The sequence below is a fragment of the Spermophilus citellus genome (genome assembly GCF_964194105.1).
Source record: "Spermophilus citellus genome assembly, chromosome: 2".
Lineage (NCBI taxonomy): Eukaryota > Metazoa > Chordata > Mammalia > Rodentia > Sciuridae > Spermophilus > Spermophilus citellus.
In genome coordinates this window covers 38,745,541-38,768,815 of record NC_138183.1, presented here as the reverse complement: position 1 = coordinate 38,768,815, position 23,275 = coordinate 38,745,541, and the positions used below count along the sequence as shown (strand labels likewise).

General features: G+C 44.1%; 2 protein-coding genes across 13 annotated transcripts in view; both read right to left on the bottom strand.

Moving 5' to 3' along the window:
* The window catches only part of MYORG (myogenesis regulating glycosidase), a gene marked incomplete at its 5' end in the record, with an annotated part of 29,491 nt that extends 24,299 nt beyond the window's left edge, over positions 1-5,192 (bottom strand). The window contains one exon of one of the 5 annotated variants that reach the window (XM_081272247.1): positions 4,864-5,192. In XM_081272247.1, the coding sequence (XP_081128373.1) occupies positions 4,864-4,998 (135 nt within the window). The remainder of the gene's footprint in view (positions 1-4,863) is intronic. The other 4 variants (XM_081272248.1, XM_081272238.1, XM_081272239.1 and 1 more) reach the window with 4 other exon arrangements.
* A 1,440-nt stretch (positions 5,193-6,632) lies between these two features.
* The window catches only part of FAM219A (family with sequence similarity 219 member A), a 56,987-nt gene continuing 40,344 nt past the window's right edge, over positions 6,633-23,275 (bottom strand). For 3 of the 8 annotated variants that reach the window (XM_081272483.1, XM_081272485.1, XM_081272487.1), the window contains exons 2-6: positions 13,229-13,328; positions 10,041-10,143; positions 9,744-9,824; positions 9,041-9,095; positions 6,633-8,496 (exon numbers count right to left, since the gene is read on the bottom strand). In XM_081272483.1, the coding sequence (XP_081128609.1) occupies positions 8,338-8,496; positions 9,041-9,095; positions 9,744-9,824; positions 10,041-10,143; positions 13,229-13,328 (498 nt within the window). In that variant the 3' untranslated portion in view covers positions 6,633-8,337. The remainder of the gene's footprint in view (positions 8,497-9,040; positions 9,096-9,743; positions 9,825-10,040; positions 10,144-13,228; positions 13,329-23,275) is intronic. The other 5 variants (XM_081272489.1, XM_081272486.1, XM_081272490.1 and 2 more) reach the window with 3 other exon arrangements.

Sequence of the window (23,275 nt, the reverse complement as noted above, 5' to 3'; positions counted from 1 at the left end):
GAGAGAGATAGAGATAGATAGATGATAGATAGATGGGTAGATATGGGGGTGCTAGGGATTGAATCTGGGGTCTCATGCATGCTAAAAAAGTGCTCTAACAGGGAGCTAATGACCTTCAGTCCAACCTTTCCATTTTTGTTTTCCTGTAAATGTCTTTGTTCTTGAAAGGATGACAGTGAAACTTTTTCTTTGCTTGATTTTAAGCTGGTGTTCTATAGTTTCACTGCAAGGCATCTGACTGTGGAATCTCTTTCTTTTCTGGGATTTGTTCCTTTCATTAGCTCTGGAAAATCCTAAGCCTATTTCTTGTTAGATAATGCTTATTCTCTTTTTTTTTCCCCTCTCCTCTTCCTTTCTGGGACTCTGATTAGATGAGTATGGGACCTTCTCATTTAAAATTTTTTTTTAAAATTTATTTATTCTTTAATATTTATTTTTTAGTTCTCGGCAGACACAACATCTTTGTTGGTATGTGGTGCTGAGGATCGAACCCGGGCCGCACGCATGCCAGGCGAGCGCACTACCGCTTGAGCCACATCCCCAGCCCCTAAAATTTTTTTTTAATTGTAATTTGTTATATATGATAGCAGAATGCATTACAATTCATATTATGTATATAGAACACAATTTTTCATATCTATGCTTGTACACAAAGTATATTCATACCATTTGTGTCTTCTTCATATATGTACCTAGGGTAGTGATGTCCATCTCATTTCACCATCTTTTTTTTTAACCCCCGAGACCTTCTCATTTTTTCTTTCATATTTTCCATCTCTTTGCCTTTCTGTACTGCATTCTGGGAAATTTCATTCATCCTATCTTTCATCTCACTGAAACTTTTCAAGGATGTTTAATCTCATCTCTAACCTATCCACTAAGTTTTGGGTTTTACTAAAACATTTTTCAGTTCTAAAATTTCTACGCATCTGTACATTTATTTGCTCAATTTTAAGAATGTTTCCTTGTTGCTTTCTTATTTTGATTTTACTTAAAAATGAAAAATATTTTGTATTCTTTGTTAATTTCATTATCTGAAAACTTTGGTAGTTAAGTCTGCCATTTGTTGTTACTGCTGATTCTGTAATATGGTGGATCTCTCTTTTCCTTGTGGTACAGGGATTGAGCCTAGGGCCTTGTGCACATTAGGCAAACACTCTATCACTAAGCTATACCAGCTGTTTGTTTTCCTATATTTCTTATTGTGAGCTTGTGTCTGGCCTTACTCTGAAGGATGCCTGGAAACCTACATTGAGGATGTTTTTTACCACAGAAGATATAGATTACTTGTGTGTGTGTGTGCATGTGTGTGTGTGTGTATGTGTGTGTGTAGGAGGTGGCAAGGAGCAAGAGATATTAACCTTCTTTTTCAGTTGGAAATTAACAGATTTAGTTTCTCCGCCTCTCTGCTATTTCAACGTTTAAAACTCCAGATTAGAATGCCAATATTGGCATTTGCCCTCAGGGCAATGCTTGTCCTCTGTCCATTTTCTGCATCAAGTATATATTTATTTTGTTGTTAGTATATTTACTATTCACCCCCGTAAGAGTCCAAAACAAAATAAGAATTAGTTCTAATGCAAGACTTAGTTGTTTTGAAGCAGGAGGGGACGTCAGATCATCCACCACACTGCCAGACACAGAAGCCTTTCCTTCATTTTTACTCCCATGGTAATTTGATTCACTTCTCTCTCTGCACTAAAGCTGTCTGGCCAGGTTACCAATAGTTACTGTTTCTGAGAGATCCCTTTCTGTATCAACAGCATTTCACACTGACCGTTGTCTAATAATTCAGTGTTTATTGGTGTCTTCTTGATTTTTCCTCCTTTCTGGCTATAAATCTCTGTCTTCTTTTATGATTCTTGAATATTGATATTCACCAATGTCCTTGGCCATTTTCTCACTCTTCTTGGGCAAACTCATCCACTCCTATTACTCAGCTACCATTTATATGATGAAAACTTTGAGCTCTCTCTGTAGCCCAGGCCTCTTTCCTTTGCTTCAGGCAAGTACTATGTATCTAATTACCTACCAGGAATCTTTTCCTGGATGATCTCAAGTATTTGTGTCCCAAAATGAATTCCAAGTCCCCAGTCTGATATTCCAAACCACATTTTGGTAGCACTACCTTTCCTCTAGCTGCCAGAGCCAAAAATCCAGGAGTCATCCTAAACTCTCCAGCTTTATATCAAGGTAATCACTAAGATCTGTCAATCTACTTCTTAAAATTCCTTCTTATGGAGAGTGAAAATGTAGGCAGGCACTCTCATATTTTGCTTGAGGGAATATAAATTATTACATCCCTTATTTTAGCAATTTGAGGCATATATCAAAAATTTAAAAAAATGTATATGTCCTTTCTTCAAATAGTTTCACATATAGGAATTTATCCTAAGGAAATAGTTGAAGATGTGTACAAAGATATAAGTAGAAGACTGATTATACTGGCAATATTTTATAAATAATCTAAATTTCTGATAAGATTCCTCAAATACAATATGGCACATTTGTACAAAGAATTCTATGTCATCAATAAAATTACATTGTATTTTTTTAATTAAATTTTTTTTTTAATGGTTGATGGATCTTTATTTTATTTATTTGTTTATATGTGGTGCTGAGGATCAAACCCAGTGCCTCACACATGTTAGGCAAGTGCGCAACCGCTGAGCTCCAGCTCCAGCCCCAGCCCCTGCAAAGTATTTTTGAAACAGGAAAATATCCCTATATCAGGCTATTTGAAAAATGCAAGATTTAAAATATTAGTACAATATGATGCTATTTTTGTAAAAAAATTACCTCCTAAAAGGGCATTTAATAATATATTAATAGTGGTTATTTTGGACAGTGGGATTATGGATCAGGGATTGAACTCAAGGGAGCTCAATCCCTGAGCCACATCCCCAGCCCTTTTTAATTTTTTTTTTTTTTTTTTTGAGACAGGGTCTTGTTCAGTTGCTTAGGACCTCAATAAATTTGCTGAGGCTGGCTTTGAACTTTCATCTTTCTGCTACAGCTTCCTGAGCTGCTGAGATTACAGACATGCACCGCTATACTTGGGGCTGGATCATTTTTCTTATGATTCTGAGTTATTCCCATTTTCTGCATTGAGCATAAATATTTTTTTAAAAATATTTTTTTAGGGGCTGGGGATGTGGCTCAAGCGGTAGCGTGCTCGCCTGGCATGCGTGCGGCCCGGGTTCGATCCTCAGCACCACATACAAACAAAGATGTTGTGTCTGCCAAAAACTAAAAAATAAAATATTAAAAAAATATATTTTTTTAGTTGTAGATGGACATAATACCTTTTATTTTATTTATTTTTATGTGATGCTGAGGATCGGACCCAGGGTCTCGCACATGCTAGCGCTCTACCACTGAGCTACGACTCCAGCCCTGAGCATATATTTATTTTGTTGTTAGATGAAATATATTATTTAAAAATTTTCCAATTAAAAAATCACTTTTTAAAAAATTGTTGCAGTTTTTTGTTATCTTTTATCCACATCCTTCATCTTCCTTTTTGTTTGTAGTATTGTGGATCAAACCCAGGACCTTGTGTGTGCTAGGCAAGTGCTGGGAGATATATCCACCCAGCCTTTATTTATTATTTTTTTGAGACAGTTTTACTAAATTTGAACTGTGATCCTCACACCTCAGCCTCTAGAGTAGCTGAGGTTATAGATATGTCCCACTATGCCTGGCTCTTCTTTCTTTTCACTTCTCACTGGCCTTCATGTCCTCAGTCCCAACCTGTCTAATTCTGTGACACTGTGGCTGCAGTGGCTTAAATCACAATTCAGCTATGAAACTCTCAAACTCAGGAACCTGGAGCCTTTGTCCATGTTCCTCAACATAATCTAAGGGCCCTTTTTGGTCTGCAGCCTATGATCTCTCTCCTTCTGTTCTAACAGCTTCAGTTCCAGGTAGGGCCCTTAGGCTGCCTTTTCTCAAAACTCTTCTGTAGGAAGAGTCACTCAGCAGACTCCAGGACCTGGGAGTGCTCATCTCTTCCTGGAATTCCAGTCAGCACTTGCTCTACATGGCCCACATATAGCAACCTGACTTTGCTTACCTGTTTGCTGAGAGCTCCTTAAAGGCAAGGGCTGGCCCTTCCTTTTTGTATGTATCCCTAGAGCCTACACAAGAAAATACTCAGCAAAGTTTTGTTGAAAGGTACACGTGGCCAGTTCTCTTAGACAGAGTTACAGTTAGACTCCCAGATTTCTTCTCCCTTTGGTGAAAGCTACATAGACCCACTTGGCTGCTCATCTTCAAACACAGACACACACAAAGAGATGGTGATAAATGTGCATTAAGACATGCCTATAGGACATTTTCTGTCCTATCCTACAGGCAACCACTGGCCTTTATACTTTCTGATCACTCTGGTAGAACTTTCAGTTCTTCTATTCTTTCAGCTCTTCACAAGCCTATTTCTTTCTCATCTTTTCATACTCAGCTCAATGTCACCTTGAGAGAAAGAGATCTAGGTTAGGGCTGTAACTCAGTGGTAGAGCACTCAGCACTGTAAAATGGAAAGAAAGAGGTCTTCCATGACCTACCCACTCCTTTCTATTTTCATACCCTGTTTATTTCCTTTATAGCATTTCTGACAATTTATAAAACTCTTATTATCTCTCTCTTTATACCTCCTATCCTGGTATAGATCCATGAAGGTAAGATCTTACACTTTTTTTTTTACATACCATTGTACATTTTGTGCCTAGACAAATGAATAAATGACACATATGCACAAAGCTATAAATAATTACAAACACATAGTGACAGCCACACTTTGCCAGTCATCCAGACACACATGGCCATATACTCTGGCCTACTCCTCCCCAAACCTCCACTTACCCGGGTCACAAACTTGTTGGCCTCCCAGGCCCACAGAGGTGGGTCCTTATAGACCTCCTTGATGGAGGTGGGAGCCCTGTAGGAGTCACTGTAGGTGCTAATGGGGGTCTTGGTCTTACGGGAGAAGAGGAACATGGTGAGTTCTTAGGGATGCTGTGGTGGGCTCTACCTATCAAGGACTCCTGGTAGACATCAGTGACCACCCCTCCCACTAGATAGCCCACACCTCCAGCCTGGCAGGTGCCCCTAGCTACTGTGACCCCCTCCTATAGAGGATCTCTCAGCTTTCCTCCCACACAACCTTCCTGCTCCTACTCCACTCTGCTCTTCTCTCCAGGATGGGCACTGCCCATTATGATATCACTTGACCCAGTCCCCTCCCTGGGGAGAGTCTAATTTCCTCCCCACTCCCAGCCCCTTCCTGCCTAGAGCCCATCAAAAGAGTACAATTTCCAAAAGTTCAGTGAGCCCCTGGAGACCTTTTAGGCCAATCTCTTTTGTTGGACAGAAATAGAGGTTCTGAGGATTTGTGACTCACCTAGGGTCACACAGCAGGTCAGTGGTACTCCCAGGAACCCACAAGTGGAGGTAGAATGACATGTGCATCCAGAGGGTCAGTTCTTGTCCCTTCCCAGCCCACTTGCCCCTAGCCCACACCCCAGGTAGGGAGCTGAGGCTGGCTTGTTTGATGCTTTTAATATCATTATTTGTGTTACACGATACACAACCAAGGATGATGGTCAATACTGCAATGGAAATGTTAAAAAAAAAATATTATACACGGCTCATGTCTTCCACACACCTTCCTGGAAATAAATTAGTGAGCGCGGAGAAACCTGGCTGGGTGAAAGCCACAGCCAAGGGTAGGGGGAGTGTTAAGGCAGTATCTACAAGGGGGCAGGAGGCAGGGGCAAGCTAAGGCCTTGGTTCTTCCCCTTCAACCTCCCAGACAGGGAAGGAGGGAACCATGCACTCTCCTTAGATGTAGAAGCTGCTGGCTGCCAGCTTCCTATCTCTCCCTGCCACATGTACACTGCCTCAGTTGGAAGTCCTTGCCTGCCAGAAAAGTAATATGTCCTGTGGGGAGGGAGCTTTCCTCAGGGCCACAGAGATTGAACAATGGACCAGAGTCATACAGTAAGTCAGCAGCAAAGGCAGCAGTCTATAAAAGAGGAGGTACCCATGTTCTAGAAAGGTGAGTCAAGGAGCCCAGGGTGGTGGTAGTAGGAGGCCTGGCTCTGGATCCCAGATGACAGGGAGTGGGGATGCTGATCAGGGTGGGAGAAGAGCTTGAGATGGGGGCCAATGTGGGCTTGTGGGCCTTACAAATCCCTATTCTGTCCTACCTTTGGCATTTCCTCATTATATAACTATAGGACATAAGGGTAGATTGGAGGTGAGGAGAGCATAGAGTTGCACCCCACACTTTGAACCTGGCAGCTCCTGGGTGTGATGCAGGGAGAGATGCTACCCTTCCTAAGCCAGAAGCCTCACTCTTTCCTCTCACCATCTGCCCCTTCCAGTTCCCACGTCCCAGGACTGTTGTCCAGAGGGCAGCATGTGAGTGGTATCCACGACAGTGGATACACCAGCATGTGTGGGGTGTCAGATGTCAGCACAAGAGCACAGGGAAAAGTATTCCTTGAACCTGTGGGAAATTTGTGGGGCATAGGTCCAAGCAGTCTGAGGCCATCTGTGCTTTCATTTTTCTTTGCATGGAGGCAGGTCCATATTGCCCAGCCCAAGGGAGAGCCCTGTTCACCTCCTTCTTTCCTTTTTCTTTCTTTCTGTCTCCCTCCCTCCTTCCCTCTCTCTCTCTCTCTCACTGTCACTCTCTCTCCTTTTTTTTTTTCTTTTTTGGCAGAGCTGAGGATTAAACCCAGGGCCTCATGCCTGCTAGGCAAGCACTCTACCACTGAGCAACATCCCCAGCCCCAACCTCCTTTCTCTTGATCTTCATCCTCAGCTGTCCTGCCCCCAGCCTCCAACCCAGCAATAGCAGCAAAAGCAGCAATATACATTCTGATCCCCAGACATCCCAAACAGTTACACACAAAATAAACACCTCCATGCACATACACAATCTCTCTCTCTCTCTCTCTCTCTCTCTCTCTCTCACACACACACACACACACACACACACACACACATACACATACTTCTTTCCAAACAGATTCACATATACTTCCCCTTTCTGCAGAGACACACTTAGGGAGGCCCCCCTGAGTGCACTCAAAGACACACAGAAATCTCCTCATACTCTTCCACAGAAATTCCTATGAAAAAATTCCTTCAGCTGTGAAGGAACCTTAAGAATAATTGCAGCTGCTTTTTATTTTTCATTTGGGGAAAATGAAGCCCAGAGAAAACATGTGGCTTGCTGTAAGACAGTACACGAAGAGAGTGTCAGAACCCAGGCTTTTGATACCCAGGCCAGAATCTCAAGTCAACTGCATGGCTGAGCAGGCTCCCACATTGTAAAAAAAACCACAGTCACTTCCCCACTGTGGACACTACATATATGACAGGAACAGAATCCTGGAGAGGCAGGTCCTACATGAGATGCGCGCGCACACACACATTCTGCCAAGCGCTCCCTACCATGTACATGCAGCTGCTCAGCTGCTATATCCTCCTAAGCTTGCTCCTTGAAGAGTTTTACTGGGAACCAGACTCTCAGACCTTGGGCTGGGGTGGGTTGGGAATGGGGACTGGAGGCCAGCCTTACCCTGCTTCCAACCTGAGACCAGTGTTATTGGTGAAGAGAACAGGGAAGGCAGAGAGATAGATGTATTGGTTAGGGGCATGAGGACAGGTCATACCACGCCTGGAGAAAAAGGAAAGGGGTGAATGGGAGGAAGAGGCAAAAGAAGGCAGTGATCTGATGAGAGGGGGACAATATCTCCTTGGACAACTTTATCAGACTTCCCATCTAGAGAAGAAGGGAAAACACAACAAGGTACACTGGCTTACAGGAGTCATATAGAGAGGGCTCCCAGGTTCTGGGACCCACCCCCATTGCCTTGGGTCTTTCTTTCTTCCAACCTGTTTGCTGGTCAGTCTGGGTCTGGGGGATTCATGGCTTTGCTGAGGTGGGGTCAAGCCCTGGCTTTGTGATCCCTCTCCCAGCTCATACTGCTGGCCTCCCTGCCTTCCAGGTCTCCCCACCTCCAGACTGTGGCTTTGGAGAGGGGAACAGGGTGCTGGGGGAGGTCCCTCAAGCAACTGAACAAGAAACCCCCACCCCTCTTCAGCCCCTGGGGTAGAGAGAGACCCGGTTTTGGTTTCTCCGGCTCCATGAACACACAGAGGTACACGTCCTACCATAGGAGGAAGCAATGACTGTTACGAGGTTGGCGGCTGTAAGGGTGTAGGGCCAGGGGCACGAGGACGAGCTAGGGAGGGATCAGCCCCTGCCTGGTCCAACCTGGCCCGTGTTGGCGCCTCCCCTTGCAGCCGCAGTGGCCCCGCCCGCTACTGAATGTGGCAGGCGGTGGAGGATGTGGCCTGGCAGCACATGCAGGTGGGGTTCACGGACTTGGGGGGGATGAGGTCTAGGTCTTCGTCGTCGGGGATCTCATCTAACCGATAGCCATCCTTCAGCAGCTGGATGTTCAAATCTTGGTTGATCTGCTGTAGGCAAAGGGGAGGGAGGTCAGGCTCTGGTCGGTGGGAAGGCCCTGCACCCACTAGGGCAGTCACTCCACTGCAACCACCCAACCCATCCCAGGCCTCTCCAAAAGTCCAGGCACTTCCCTTTATAGACCCCACCCCAGCTCTGGCCTCACTTCCTTCAGTGCACATTTTCCACACATCTCTACAGATCCCTACTCACTCCAAAGACTACTGCTCACATCTAGTCCTTCTTCTGTTAGGGTTTTGCCCAATTTCAGGTCTACTTCTATAAGGTGTCCCATATATTTCACACTCCATTCTATTTAAGAGCCCTGCTCCAATAACCCTGGCCCCTAATCATAGGCTTCCTGCAGTTGAAGCTAATGATTCATATGCTATCCTATCTAGCCCCAGCTCCACGCGGAGCTCTGTCCCCACAGGGCTCTGCCCAGCTGTGCCTATTCCTCTTCTCCAGGTGCTTTGGCTTTGGCCTCACCCTGGGCTGCTTGATAGAGGTGGTCCTGCTCAGGTGTGTCTAGGGCGGCAAGGGGTGGGGCCTCACCTCAGCAGAGGAGTAGCCAGATGAGGAGTATCTGGACATGTCAAAGTCATCATCGCTAGCCGTGGAGAAGAGAGGGCAGAGAAGAAATGATTCCAAGAAATTAAATAGAAAACTCCCTGCACCCCCCGATTCCATCGGTCAATACCACACCCAGCCCCATGACACCAAATGTCAAGTTCTAAATAAAATCTATGCATGCTGTGTAAATTCAGGTTTTAAAATGAAGATTCCCCAGCCCCACCTTTCTAAATAAATTATTTAGAAATAAGTTATTTCTTCCAAACAGAACTGCTACTCCCTTCACTGCATCCCTATCCCCACCTCCTGCCCCCATTAGGCTCAAATCAACCCCACTTGTTGGATTTTCCCAAACTCTAGGTCTAGCCAGATGTTTTCTGAGGAGTAGGGCTCTTCCCTTACAAAGAGTGGGGCATTAAGCATCCATCCTATTTCCCAGATTCAACAACAGGGCCCACCAAAGAGTAGCCAGCTGTTCCAGGATAGCAGAACACTGTGCTGGTCCTCCTTTCCTCTCTCTCTTCCCACCCTCTTTCTTCTAAAAAATTACATTCCCTGAGGAATTCACCCTTGCAGAGCTCCTAATTGAGGAATACACCAATTCTAGCAATATAGCAGGTGTGACCTGTATGTGCTCACACAGGTTCATATGGCTTGCCTGGCTGTCCCAAGACCGTGTACACACCTGTCCGTGTCTAGAGCTACCAGTGGCTTCTCATCTGGGCTCTGGTCAAGCGAGGAGTAGCCTTTATTGGGGACGACCAGCCTGGGTGAAAAATTTTGGAGTTGGAATGGAGACTGGAACACAAACCTGGCAGGGGACTGGGCTGAGCCTTGTTTCATTCACTCCCTCCCTTCCCTCTTCCCTCCCTCCCTCCCTGCCTTGGACCCCACCCTAGGACAGAGGAAAGAGGAAGAGACTCAGGACCAGCAGAGATATGTGCTGGTTGGCAGGGTCCAGCTGGGGTAGAGAGGTCTCTACCTCGTCCGGGCCATGACATTGTTCTTCTTGGGTTGTTGGTTGACAGGGCTGCCCATGCTGCCATTCTTCAGAGAGCCCTTCCGGGCCAGCTCCCGCTGCTTCTCTGCAAGGGAATATGGGAAGGAAGCTGTGTCCTGCCCCAGGTAACCCTATTTTACCACTTGGGGCAGCCAGGGCCCTGCCTCCATTGTGAAACCCCTTGGTCCTCTATGAACTGAGGTAGGAATCCTAACTCCAGGCTTCTGCTACTCAGTAGAGATGGTACTTGTCCCTGCATAACTTGAGGTAGATAGTAGGAGGCAAAAGGAGAAGGCTGAGCCTTGCCTTGAAGGAGCCACAGCTCCCATATCGGGTAGTCAATGTGTGCGTGATGCCAAGGAAAAGCTGGAGAGAAAGAGAGGATCACAGGATGGAGCAATCAGGGAGGGCTGCCTGTGGGTGACATTATGAGTTGGACAAAGAAGGGCACTCTAGGAAGGAGGGAATCATAAACAAAAATGCATTTAGAAGAGAACTTAAGTATGCATCTGGATAGATCTAGAAGGGTGACGAGGGAGAGAGGTAAGTTTGGGAAAGGAGCCACTTATTGAAAAACTCCTAACATTGGAGTTACTAATCATGTGTCAAGTCTTGTGCTAAGAAGCTAGAGACTCCGTTTACAAACTCAGAACATGAAGGCCTTGAATGTTACACTGAAGAGTTTGGAATTAATGCAGAAAGAAAAAGGAAGCCACTGAAGGTTTTAGAGTGGAAGAAACAGAAAAGGGCAGGCAGGGTAGAGGTCATGAGGCTAAGGGAGCCCATTTTGCTATACTGCCTAAGCAATGCTCCTGACTCCTACCAGTCTCTGAGTTCTCTTAGGGTCCAGAGCTTACCAGGCTCATGGGTCTGGCCATCAGGTGACCCACTGCTTGGTATATGATAACTGTTACCATTAGTAGCTAGCCGCCTGGGTCCTGGAAAAGCCCGTCTACTCTTTTCTACTCATCTCAAGTAAAGTCTAGATTTAGGAAAACAGCCTGTTTAGTGAAAAAGACACTAGGGAAGTTGTCTCATAAAATAACTGCATGCTCCAGAGTGTAAGAATGGAAGGGTCTTTATAGCTATTTCACTTTATTTATGATGTTGTGGAATGAGCATAGGGGAGCTTTACCACCAAGGTACATTCTTAGCCCTTTAAAAAAATTTTTTTTTTATTTGGAGACAGGGTCTTACTAAGTTGCTTAGGGCCTCCTAAGTTACTGAGGCTGGCCTTGAACTTGTAATCCTCCTGCCTTAGCCTTTCAAGTTGCCAGGCCTGGCTGTGATTCACTTTAAAATATCCCCTAACCTCCATGTCTCTAAATTTCTCATTTTATATTCTCTGACTTTTTTTTTTTTTTTTTTTTTTACCACTGCTTGTCTGGCTCCTTTAGCTTTTCCCCAGCCTCTTTCAGCAGACAGCATCTGCCATAACCATCCATGCCTCTAGGGGGTGCAATTTGCCTAATAGTTCCTGGTGGTGATTTTCCTTAGTGCAACTGGCAAAAGTTGTGAATTTTCATGAGAAGCTTTAGTGGTAATGTAACAGAGAGAAAACAAAACGTTATTTTAAAGAATGCTAAAATTGTTGGAAAGAGTGGAAAAATGCAAACAACAAACTAGCAAAAAACAAACTATGGACTATTATGCAATCATTTAAAATAATAAAATTTTTGCTATATACTGATGTTCAAAGGGGAAGACTTTTTTATGTGGAGGGGAGGAGAACAACTTTCAGAAAGTGTGTACAATGTGATACCATTTGTGTTAAAATACAAAATAAAACTATACAAATTAAAAAATAAAAACCCCTTAGAATGATTACCTCTTGAGGGGGAGAGAAGAATGATTACCTCCGGAGAAAAGAAACTGATGGGTGAGAGTAGAGGAGAACTTATTCTCATTAAAATACAACAAATTAAACAATAACAAACAAAAATGGCTGCAATTTTAGTATTATGTCCTAGGAAGATGAATAATTCCACTGAGAAAAATGCTCTCCTGTTCAGGAAATCAGCTCAAGGGGCTCCCTAGATGTGGTCTGGAAGGAGAAAAACAAAGTAAAAGAAAAACAAAACAAAATAAAAATGTAAATTAAAAGAACAGAACTCTGGGGCTGGGGTGTGGCTCAGTGGTACAGTGTTTGCCTAGCACACATGAAACTCTGGCTTTGATCTCTAGCACAGAAAAATAATAAATTTATTTCTGAAAAATAAAATAAAGGAGTCTTGGCAGATGTGAGGAAGAAGGTTTGTGAAGGGATGGGAAGAGGCTCTTAGGACTGAGGAAGGACCCACTATTGGTGAGAAGTTGGAATCTGAGGAGAAAGATGGCTGGGAGGATGGCTGGGATGGCAGAGGAATTTTGAAGAATAGTGATGACTTATATTTGCAAGCTCTTCTCTGTGTGTACTGTGCTGTAATTAGTAAAAGTCTATTATCTACATCAGCCTGAGGTCAGTGAAACTTTGGTCCCTAAAGGGAGAAAGGCCAGTAGTTAGCATAGGGTGAGGCATGAACTGCACCTGCAGGAGCTGTGGGTGGTGATGGGGAGCCAGATGACTTCAAAGGAGTCATTGTATAGTAATCTAACATTGAGTGGACATGAAATAAACCTCCAAGGAAAAGGTGATGAGATATCTGGAAAGGTGGAGATATTTAGGTTACTAAGGAAATAAGGGACTGCTTCTCGAGATGGGAATCAATAAAGTCCTGAGACCTCCAGGTGGGATAAGGTTGGACTGGGGAGAAGGGCTCATCTGCTAGGCTTTGGAACTCACATTCTTTTCTATCCCTCGGACAGAACTGACAGCCCACCTCTAAGTCAGCTTCCTCTTACCTGAATCCAGTGTTTGATGGGACTTCTAAGTCCTCTCCCTGTGGTATCATGCTTTTACCCCTGAAGCTATCTCCTAGAACTCCTGGAGCCTTCTTGGCCTCAGAGATGCCCCCTGGAATTTCAGGATTCTGCAGAGAACTGTAACTGCCTTCTTAGCCTTGCAGGAGATAAGCAACTCAGGCTAGTGATTACAACATGCAAGCCACTATGCTGGCTTGCATGTTGTAATCACTAGCCTGAGTTGCTTTATTTCTAGTACCTCACTGTAGACCCAGCCCAGAGGACCTTGTTCATGTCCCACATCTCCCTCACCCCCAGGACACACTCACCCAGCTTCACTTGGAGCGGGGATGGTTTGTAATTCATGGCTACTGACTCACCCTCCCGGGCGTCACAGTCTCCGTCTGAGATGGAGGCGGCGGCTGGGTCCTGTGAGGAGAAAGCAGAGAGACAAACAGTTGTTAGCAAGTGAGCACAGAGGGGGCTGCTCTTGGCCCTGAAGCAAGCCTTTCCAACTGTCCTCCAGGCTTCTGGGAGTGTTTGCCCTGGGCAGCAGGCTGAACATTAGGAGACAGAGGGGCAGACTCACCTACCATGGGACAAAAATGTAAACCTGGACAGAAGAGCCAAGGATCTTGGTCCCACTAACACCATTTAATGTATATCTTCAAAGTTCTGTGAGATCCAGGCTCCTCCAGAAAGCCCACCATGATTCTGCTATTTTTTTGCTCCCAGGGATTGAACCCATGGGTGCTAAACCACTGAATCACTTCTTTAGCCCTTTTTACTTTTTACACTGAGACAGTGTCTTGATAAATTGCTGAGGCTGGCCTTTAACTTGCAGTTCTCCTGCCCCAGCCTCCCAAATTGCTGGGATTATAGGTATGTGCCATCATGCCCAGCTCAATACGATTTCCTTAAACCCACAGGACCTCCTCTCCAAACTTTCATACTTGTTGCCCTACTCCTCAGGCCTTCTTGTGTACTTGCTAGTTCCTGGGGACTTAAGTATGGATCAACATCAGAGATGGTTCTCCCTGAGGTGGGCCTTCTTCTTCCATTTCTCCTAATGCTAAATAGGTCCTTTGCAGAATCTAGAGAACTAACTGGCCAAGCCAAGCCAGATTACAATCCTTAAGCAATTGGACAAAAACAAACAAACAAACAAACAAACAAACAAATCAGTTCTCAGATGGATCCCAAGTAGTGTCTCCTGAGAGAATCTGAAAGGTTGGCTGTACATAGTAGGCAAGAAGACAAACCATGACAAATTACCAGGTATACAGTTTGCTTTGTGCTGTCCAGAGTGCAAAACACTTGCTGCTATAGATGACAAGGAAGGTAGGAGAGCATGCAATTCTGTGTGTTGTCCAGGATGTGCAACCTTCTCAATCTCCCTTGACACCGTCCTCATAGCCTCTACCCCTGTGGTAGGCCCTGGGCTGACCAGAGTACTTATCTAACCTAGCCACCCCTTCAAAATACCATCCTTTGCTACAAGATTCAGGACCCTGGCCTCCCCTTCCTCAGCCAGTTGGAAGGGACTGGAGTTACCCATATTTTCCCTGAGAAGCTGATGGCCAATTCTTGAGATGGATGCTACCATCCCATGAATTTTTACATTTTAACAAGGGACAACAGAAAGGAAGCCTAAGGTATAAGGACTGCAGAGGGGATCCAGGGCTGCTGCCTATTCTGCCTTTGAAGATGCAGAAAATAGACAGAAGATAGAGTGCTCCAAGACTGGCTCCACCAGGTCAGGCTCAGGGATTTGTGTGGCTGCTGGTGACTCAGTAAGGGAAAGTGTTATGGGTTAGATATCAGGCATTCCTTAAAATCTCATGTGTGAGACAATGCAAGAACATTCAGAGGTGAAATGATTAGGTTTTGAGAGTCTTAACCTAATCAGTGCATTAATCCCCTGATAAGGATTACTGATAAGGATTACCATAGGCAGGTAGGGTGTGGCTAGAGGAAGTGGATCATTGGGGGTGTGCCTTTAGGGTATATATTTTGTCCCTTGAGAGAGGAGCTATCTTTTTCTCTGTTTCCTAGTACAATTCCCTGAGCTGCTTTCCTCTGCCATGCCCTTCCTGCCATGATGTTCTGCCTCACCTTAGGCCCAGAACAATGGAGCCAGCTATCGACAGACTGAGACCTCTAAAACTGTGAACCCCAAATAAACTTTCTCTCCTTTGTCAGTTCTTTTGGTCACAGTGATGAAAATGCTAACTAAAATAGAAGGTTATATGGCATATAGTGGCTCTGTTCCTTTAAAAATGAGGCAGTAGTCAAAAACACATGCTTGTCACTAGGGATAAAGGAAAAGTCTAGAATGTTTGTGAGGGAAATCCTATCCTTGTTTCTGTTACTCCAGGCCATTCAGAGCATAAGGTCCTGGTTGGACTATGTTGCCAAGGTTGTTTGCAAGTTCCTGAGGGCAGAACTTGGGCCTCCCTCCTCTGCTCTGATTCTTATTCCTTAGTCATGGTTGAGGGGGAGGTAGACAGGGGGCTTTGTTCTGAAAGGTGGGGTGCTACAGTGCCTGCATCTCAGGCAACTTCCCAGGCTGTGAGCCCTTCCAATCTTTATCCTCCCAGGCTCAGCAGCCTCCCTGGAAGGCTCCTTAGAGATAGCACCTGCCCCTACAGCCTTGGAGAAATAGGTCCCTAGTGACCCTCACATGCCTTTCTTTCTTTCTTAGTTGTAGATGGACAAAATACCTTTATTTTATTTACTTATTAATTTTTATGTGGTGTTGAGGATCGAACTCAGTGCCTCTTACATGGGAGGCACATGCTCCACCACTGAGCTATAGCCCCAGCACCCCCTCACATGCCTTTCTGCAACCACAATGTCTTCTTAGCTGCTACCTGTAGGAGAGGTGGAGACCCAACAGCTGGGTTCTGGTATTCCCCTTGGGCCACAAGAAGGGTCACCTCCAAAGCAGCCAGAGGGAGACCTTTTCAAAGGGTACATCCTATAAGTGTGCTGGTGGGATTCTTCCAGGGAAGTTCTGGTATATTTCCAAGTTCCTTGGTCACATTCCTCCAGATTTTCTGTAGTATTTGTCACATGCTACCCATACTTCCTCTATTGGGAAATGGCTTTCTTCCCTGGCTTTCAGCATACTGTGCTCCCTTGGATCACCTCTTGCCTCTTTAACCACCATTCCTTTGTGCTCCTATTGCTCTTTGTCTCCTCTTCAGGGTCATATCCTCAGCCTTCTCTCTCCTAGATAAAGCCTGATGCCTCCTATAGTTTGGATTGACATTTTTACCCTAGAGACTCCTAAATTTGTGGCCTTCAATCCATGCATCTCCTCCTTAATCCTCTACCCCATTGATCACATGAGAGTGTTAGGTATTGCTGTTCTTTCTCTGAAGTTAATTTTTACTTCCCAGTGCAGATAAGTTACTTAGCATCTTCTTTCAGGTTGGAGGTGTTAGTAATAGCACTGGAGGTGAACTGCACAGGAAGGAAAGGTCCTGGGGTGAGGACTTGGAAACTAGTGAGCAACTTTGGTCAAAGTGACCCACGTGTGGCTCCCAATGCCCACTGGGAAGTTCTTGGTGTTATCTGATTCTGAAGAGAACTGACAGCTCCTTTGGGCCATGAGTCAGATGGCAAAGGCCTAAGCTTAGAGGTCCCACACAAAGCCCAGCATTTAGCTTCTCCTCCATCAGTGTCCATGACAGAGAGCACAAAGCCCACTACTATGGGCTTCCTGTATACATTCCCTGAGAAACTCAATGCACCAGGTCTATCACATGGAGATATAATCAGGGAGAATAAATGTAAAATATTCATGAATGGAAGTATCAGAGAGGAAATGTCTGGCTCCAAGAAATCAGGGAGAATTTAAAATGTCCCCCAAGGACATCCGACAGGCGTTAGCTAGATCCGGGAACTAGAGTGGGGATTAACAAGATTATTAATAAACACTCAGCAGAGACAGACACTGAAATGCATCACTAGCAGCAATCCCTGTTCCTGCAACCATTCAAACAAATTCTCCAAAGACTGCAGAGATGATTAATGGCCTAGGCTTACTATTTCTGGGACAGGATATATAGGCTAATGGCCAGTGCAAAGCCAATATAGCTAGAGAAAGGCAAAAGTGCCAGAATAATCTTTAGTCTGGTCCAATGATTTTCATTAAACTGTGTTCCCTAAATTCTGTGCCTAGGGAGAGACTGAGTATGAGGTGGGGAGCAATAGGGATGGGGGTCTGGCTTTTCTTTAACCTGAAGAGATCCACCTTTATTTTATCTACATATAAACCTTTCTGTAAGATTTTCATTAGTAAAGGGTTCTATTACTTTAAAAAGGTTAACATCTGTTGATTTAATCTATTCTGGTCCTCAAAAATGTTTTGTTATGGAAACCATTAGGGAAAGTAAACAATACAGTAAGACTCTGGGTTATCTATCATCAGTTTCAACATCAATTTATTAAATGATTTTTTTTTTTTTGTGGTAGAGGGACTTGAACCCACAGATGCTTTACCACTGAACTACATTCCAAGTCCTTTTTATTTTTTATTTTGAGGCAAGGTCTTGTTAAATTGCTAAGGCTGGCCTCAAGGTTGTGATCCTTCTGTCTTAGCCTCCTGAGTTGCTGGGATTAGAGGTGTGTGTCACTGTGCCCAGTTTAAGAGTAAGGAAACCTGCCCAGTGCAATAGTGCATGCCTATAATTCCAGCAACTCAAGAGGCTGAGGCAGGAGGACTGTGAGTTCAAAGCCAAAGCCTTCTTCAGCAATTTAGCAATGCCCTAAATAACTTAGTGAGACCCTGTCTCGAAATAAAATATAAAAAGGGCTAAGGATGTGGCTCAGTGGTTATGTGCCCCTGGGTACAATCCCTGGTACCAAAAAAAAAGTAAGGAAATCTGCTAAGGTGTGGTGGTACACACCTGTAATCCCAGGTACTTGGGAGTCTGAGACAGGAGGCTCACAAGTTTTAGACTAGTTTGGGCAATTAAGTGAGACCCTCTCTCAAAAAGGGTTAGGGATGTGGCTCAGTGGTTGAGTGATTGCCCACCATGCATGAGGCTCTGAGTTCAATTCCAGTACTACAATAATATCAACAAATAAATACATAAGGACATGTGGACCCAGAGTGGAAATCTTACCCAAGGTCACTGATAAGTTACCCAAGGTCACTTTTAGCTGGGTGCGGTAGCAAATGCCTATGGTGCCATACGCCTATGATCTCAGTGGCTAGGGAGGCTGAGGCAAGAGGATTGTGAGTTCAAAGCTAGCCTCAGCCTTGGGGAGGCACTAAGCAACTCAGTGAGGACCTGTCTCTAAATCAAATACAAACTAGGACTGGGGATGTGGCTCAGTGGTTGAATGCCCCTGAGTTCAATCCTGGGTACCCAAAACAAACAAAAAAGAGTTAATGACTTTCAAAGCATGCAAAGGAGGACCATAAAGAAAGAGACACTGGGGCTGGATGTTGTGGCTCACACCTGTAATCCCAGTCACCTGGGAGTCTGAGGCAGAATGGTCCACAAGTTTGAGGCCAGTTTCAACAACTTAGTAAGATCCTGTCTCAAAATAAAAAATAAAAAAAGGCTGGGGATGTAGCTTGGTGGTAAAGACGCTGGGACTTGGAGGTAAAGAAGGCTCTCTGGGAGGTCCTCCATGTAGGTCTGAGCATCAGCTTCCACCATGTTAACCTCCACGCCTGCCTCCCAATTCCAGGGCTGTACTAGCTCATGAATGGCCACAAGCTGGCTTGTCTTGCTTATTGGAGCTTGGGGGTCATGCAGTAAATACAAAGGTAGGCTGAGACCCAAGAGACCTACAGATGAACAGGATAGAATTGAGTAGGGAAAAAGGCAAAACAAGGAGAAAAAACAGAGTGGAACTTTCAAGGGCCAGAGGTCTTAAGAAGGAAGGCCCTGGAGAAGTAACAGAAGGGACTGCTTTCCTGAATGAACAGCACATCTTTACAATCAATCTATCCTGCTAGGACTCTGGGTGGCAAAAAATAAGACTTGTGGGGTTTTATAATTCCTAATGCATGTCTTCAAAATTAATGAGCTCATCTGATTCTCACAAGTATACAGCAGACATTGTGATTGCCTCCCCAGTATTCAAATTATGTCTCCTGCACTGGGCAAAGTCATATGGCTTGGGTGAGTTGATCTCATTCTCAGCACTGGGGGATGTTTGCTTAAAGGAAGACAATTCACATAATCTCCTTGTCACACAGACTGAAGGATGACTGTAATGGTTCAAAGCACAGACTCTGGCACCAGGTTAAAATCCCAGCTCCTCCATTTGCTAGTTATGTAATTGGGTCTTCAGTTTCCTCTAAAAATGAAATAATATTAATACCTATGTCAAAGATTCCTGCAAGGATAAAATGAGTTAATAAATGTTTAATATAGTACACAATAGTCCTTAATATAGTACACAATGAACACTGTATTTGCAGCAGCTATAAAGTTGTTATTTGTATAGGTCCAATGATGCCTACACAATCATGGACAGTATATGTTGGGACTGACTGGCTCACAGTGGCACCCCTGGCACATAGGTTGGGGCCTGGCTTACGTGTGGAGGTACCTGTGTAAAATGTTGTTTCTCCACAGGGTGAAGAAGGGCCTGACCTAGGGGGCATCCTGTTTTCTTTCTTTCCTTACTCTGTCATAGTACATTTCCTTCAATTATCTAACAATGCTAATCCTGAGTCTCCTAAAGACAAATAGAAAGTAAGCCCATCCTTAAGGAGCTCCCAATAATTATTGATAAAGGTAACATGAGCCATAAAAAGTGTAAGGAATAGGACAAAGGGTGGATGGTCAGAGGAGATGCTTGAATTTATCTCAAAACATCAACTCATCAGTGTAAGAGGAAGGAAAAGAACATTTAGAGAATATGTGCAAAGGCTCAGAAGCTTGAAACTTGTTTAAGGCACAGTCAGAATTTTGCTACAATTAAAACTTCAGAGTATAGTGAAAAGTAGCAGGAAATAATGTTGGTGGGATTAAGAGGGCTCAGAGCATGGTGAAAAGTGGGTCTTAAATTTGTTCTGCTTTGTTTTCTCAGAAGATGGAGAGTGGGTAATGCTACCTTAAACAGAGGAGTAACGTGATCAGATTTAAGATGATGAAGGACCTGCTGATGGCCATGTGGAAGATGGGAGGGAGTGGAATGAATGAAGGTAACTGTAATTAGGAAACTACTGCAACTCTACCAGAAGAGATAGAAGGAATCTGAACCAAGTGGAAGCAGAAGACACATGAACAGAAAGGGGAATGTTAATGAGGATAGAATTGGCAATAAAATGTAAAAGATTTAGAAATAAAATATAAAAGGGAGAATTCTCACACTTCTAGTTTTCTCTCTGCAGTAACTGGGAAGGAGTACTAATTGATAAGAAGTTGCAGGAGAAGGCATAGCTACATTGCCAGGGGAAACCAGATTAGTTTGTTTGGGACTATGTTGAGTTTTTTAAAAAATATTTTTTAAGTTGTTAATGGACCTTTATTTTATTTATTTATATGCGGTACTGAGAATCAAACCCAGTGCCTGACACATGCTAGGCAAGCACTCTACCACTGAGCCACCAAACCCAGCCCCTATGTTGAGTTTTGAAGCATCTTTTGGATACTCAGATGGTATCACTAGTCAGTAAGATTTGAGGTTCAGGAACTCAAGAAAGAGGTGTGGGTTGGTAATGAGGTAAGCCCTCCCAGAGTATAAGCCCTCCCAGAGAAAATAGGCAGAGTGAACAATATAAGAATCAAGCATGGAGCCCTGGGAAAACATCTAACCTTAGGGAATGAGTAGAAGGAGACTGGGTAGAAGCAGAGAGATGAAATGTAGGGACAGAACTGGGAAGTTGTAGAGTGCCAAGGTGGAAGAAATAAACACTGGTAAACAGGACAGACTGGTCCATAAGATAAAGACAAAATTTAGAAATGAGAAAGTCATAGAGGAGCTGGGGATGTGGCTCAGTGGTAGAGAGCTTACCTAGTATACACAAGGCCCTAGGTTAGATCCCAAGACTTGAAAAAAAAAAGTGTGTGTTGGCGGGGAGACACAGATAGTCCCAATGAACACAGATTTAGGAACAGAGCCTAGATTACAGAATACTTAAGAGGGAATATGATATAAGGAAGTAGAGACAGTGAACACAGGCTATTCTTTCAAGAAGCTGCACTGGAAAAGGAGGAAATAAGAATGGATGACACTCAGAGGAAGTTTCAGAGTTATAGGATTTCTTTAGAGCTCGGGAATACATGACTGTTGTCCTATATTAAGGGAAAGGAAGCTGAGTATAAAAGGAGATATTATATGGGGAGTGGTCTTTGAGGAGTCAAGAACAGATGGAACTAGAACTTTGGACCAGAGGAGGGAAGCTTCTTACTGAAATGAAAGGGGGTGAGGAGTAGGAGATGCAGATAACATGGAGGGAGAAAAGTGAGTGGAAAGTTAAGAGAGTTCATTCCTAAAGCTCACTAGGTAAAGGAAGAGGGTCTATACTAGGGAGTTGGGAGTTGGGAGAAGAGGGACACATGGTGGCTGGCAAAAGTGGTAGATCATAATGGCTGACTCTCAGCCACAATCCTCATCTTTTACTCATTGGTGATCCAGTCACAAGAATGAAAGGCGCTCTCCATGGTGCTGAACAATCTTGACTATGTCCTGTGGACAGAGTATGGATAATTGATTCAGGGTAGAGATGTGATCCAATTTTAGTTTCCTCACAGGGAAAGGTAACCTCTGTCTTTATTTTCAAGCATTAACTCTCAAGAAGTTGGAAACTGAAATGGATTTAAGGTGAGATATGAAGAGGCAAAATGCTCAAACATTATCTTTCTTCCCAGAATACATATGATTTTTTTCTCTAATTTTAGGAGCAGTTGGGGAAGGCATTTCAGAGTTGGAGGACACTAAACAGCTATCTTTGGAACACAGTCATGTCAATAGTCAGTTCAATCTCCCTGGATGATCAGGAAGCAGAACCAACAGCAAAGCGGAAAAAGGAAGTAGGAGGCAGGGCCAGGAAGGATATAGTTGATAAGAAAACAGGAAATCAGGGGAGATCTTATCAAGGGAGAATGTCAGGTGGGCACAGAAAGATAGGGCATCAAGGACCAATTTTGTCACAATTTATCCAGAGAACAGCTCAGAAGCTACCTTGAAATGTGGTCTTCCAGTTCAGAGCTATCCCACTCCCCAAAGACATCTCTTGGCAGTGTATAGAAATCAGCATGTTTAGATATATTTAAGAGGGATATCCAGCAAATACACCTGTACTTCATTGAGTGCCCACATCTGGGAAGAAAGTTTACCTCCTGTCCAAGAATATTTGATAGCAGCCTAGGCATTTGTTAGACCCATCCTAGTTCCCTATAAATGATTATTCATCCAGCCTTTAAGGCATTCCCACCTGTCTCTGATCTACACTTAACATGAAAGCTATTTGGCCACACAACTCTCCTCAGTGGTATGAACTGAAGTTACACCTCAAATGGCACGCATTGGTCCTTTCAGAATTCCATTGTTGGGCAGCTCCTGCTTTTGTTCATCATCTTCCGTTCTCCAGGTGCTGTCTTCAGTGTGAGGCAATTGGCCAGGACTTCTATACTTCTATCCTTTTGGAACATATTAAGATCTTTAGGGGCCACAGATGGGTGAAAGTGAACATGATGTTTGGTGCCAGAGACGAGGAACACACTGACTTCCTCTCATCCAGCAGCAGTTGAGTGATTGAGAAGCACAGTACAAAGGGCATGGTTGAGAGAGACTGGCAGATGATTGCAGGAAGTTGATCTCTTCTCAGTCCTCTTTCCAACTTCTGAGTCCAGACCCTTGCCACATTCTGGTGCTTATACTTCTCAGAATCTTGGGCAAACCTTGCAACTGGCTGAATCTGTTGATCTGGGTTCTGGATCCAAACTCTCCCTTGATACACAGTATGATTCTCCCTTTTGCTCTCTAGGTCACAGTTTCTCCAGTGAAATGGGGTGATTGCTGATAAGACTGCCTGCCTACAAGTTTTTATAGGAGTCGCTGGGGTCAATATAAAACTTTCTCTTCTTCATGAACAAGGTGGTGACAACTTTAGGACCAGGACCTGGTGGGTCAGCTCCAGCATTCTTCAAAGTCCAGATTGGATGTCACCTTTTTGGCACTTTTCCTTCTCCCATCACCCCAGGAAGAGTAAAATGCTTTCTCTTCCTTACTATAAAGAAAAAAGATTTTTAGGGGTCCCACTTATAGGAAAGGACAAAGGCTTCTAATGAGGTAGAATTTGAGGGAGATCTTTCCAAATGTTAGTGGCTCTTAACATAGAGAAGAAAAACAGAATAGCTGGACAGAAAGTTTGTGAAGCCTGAGTTTGAGAGTGAGGG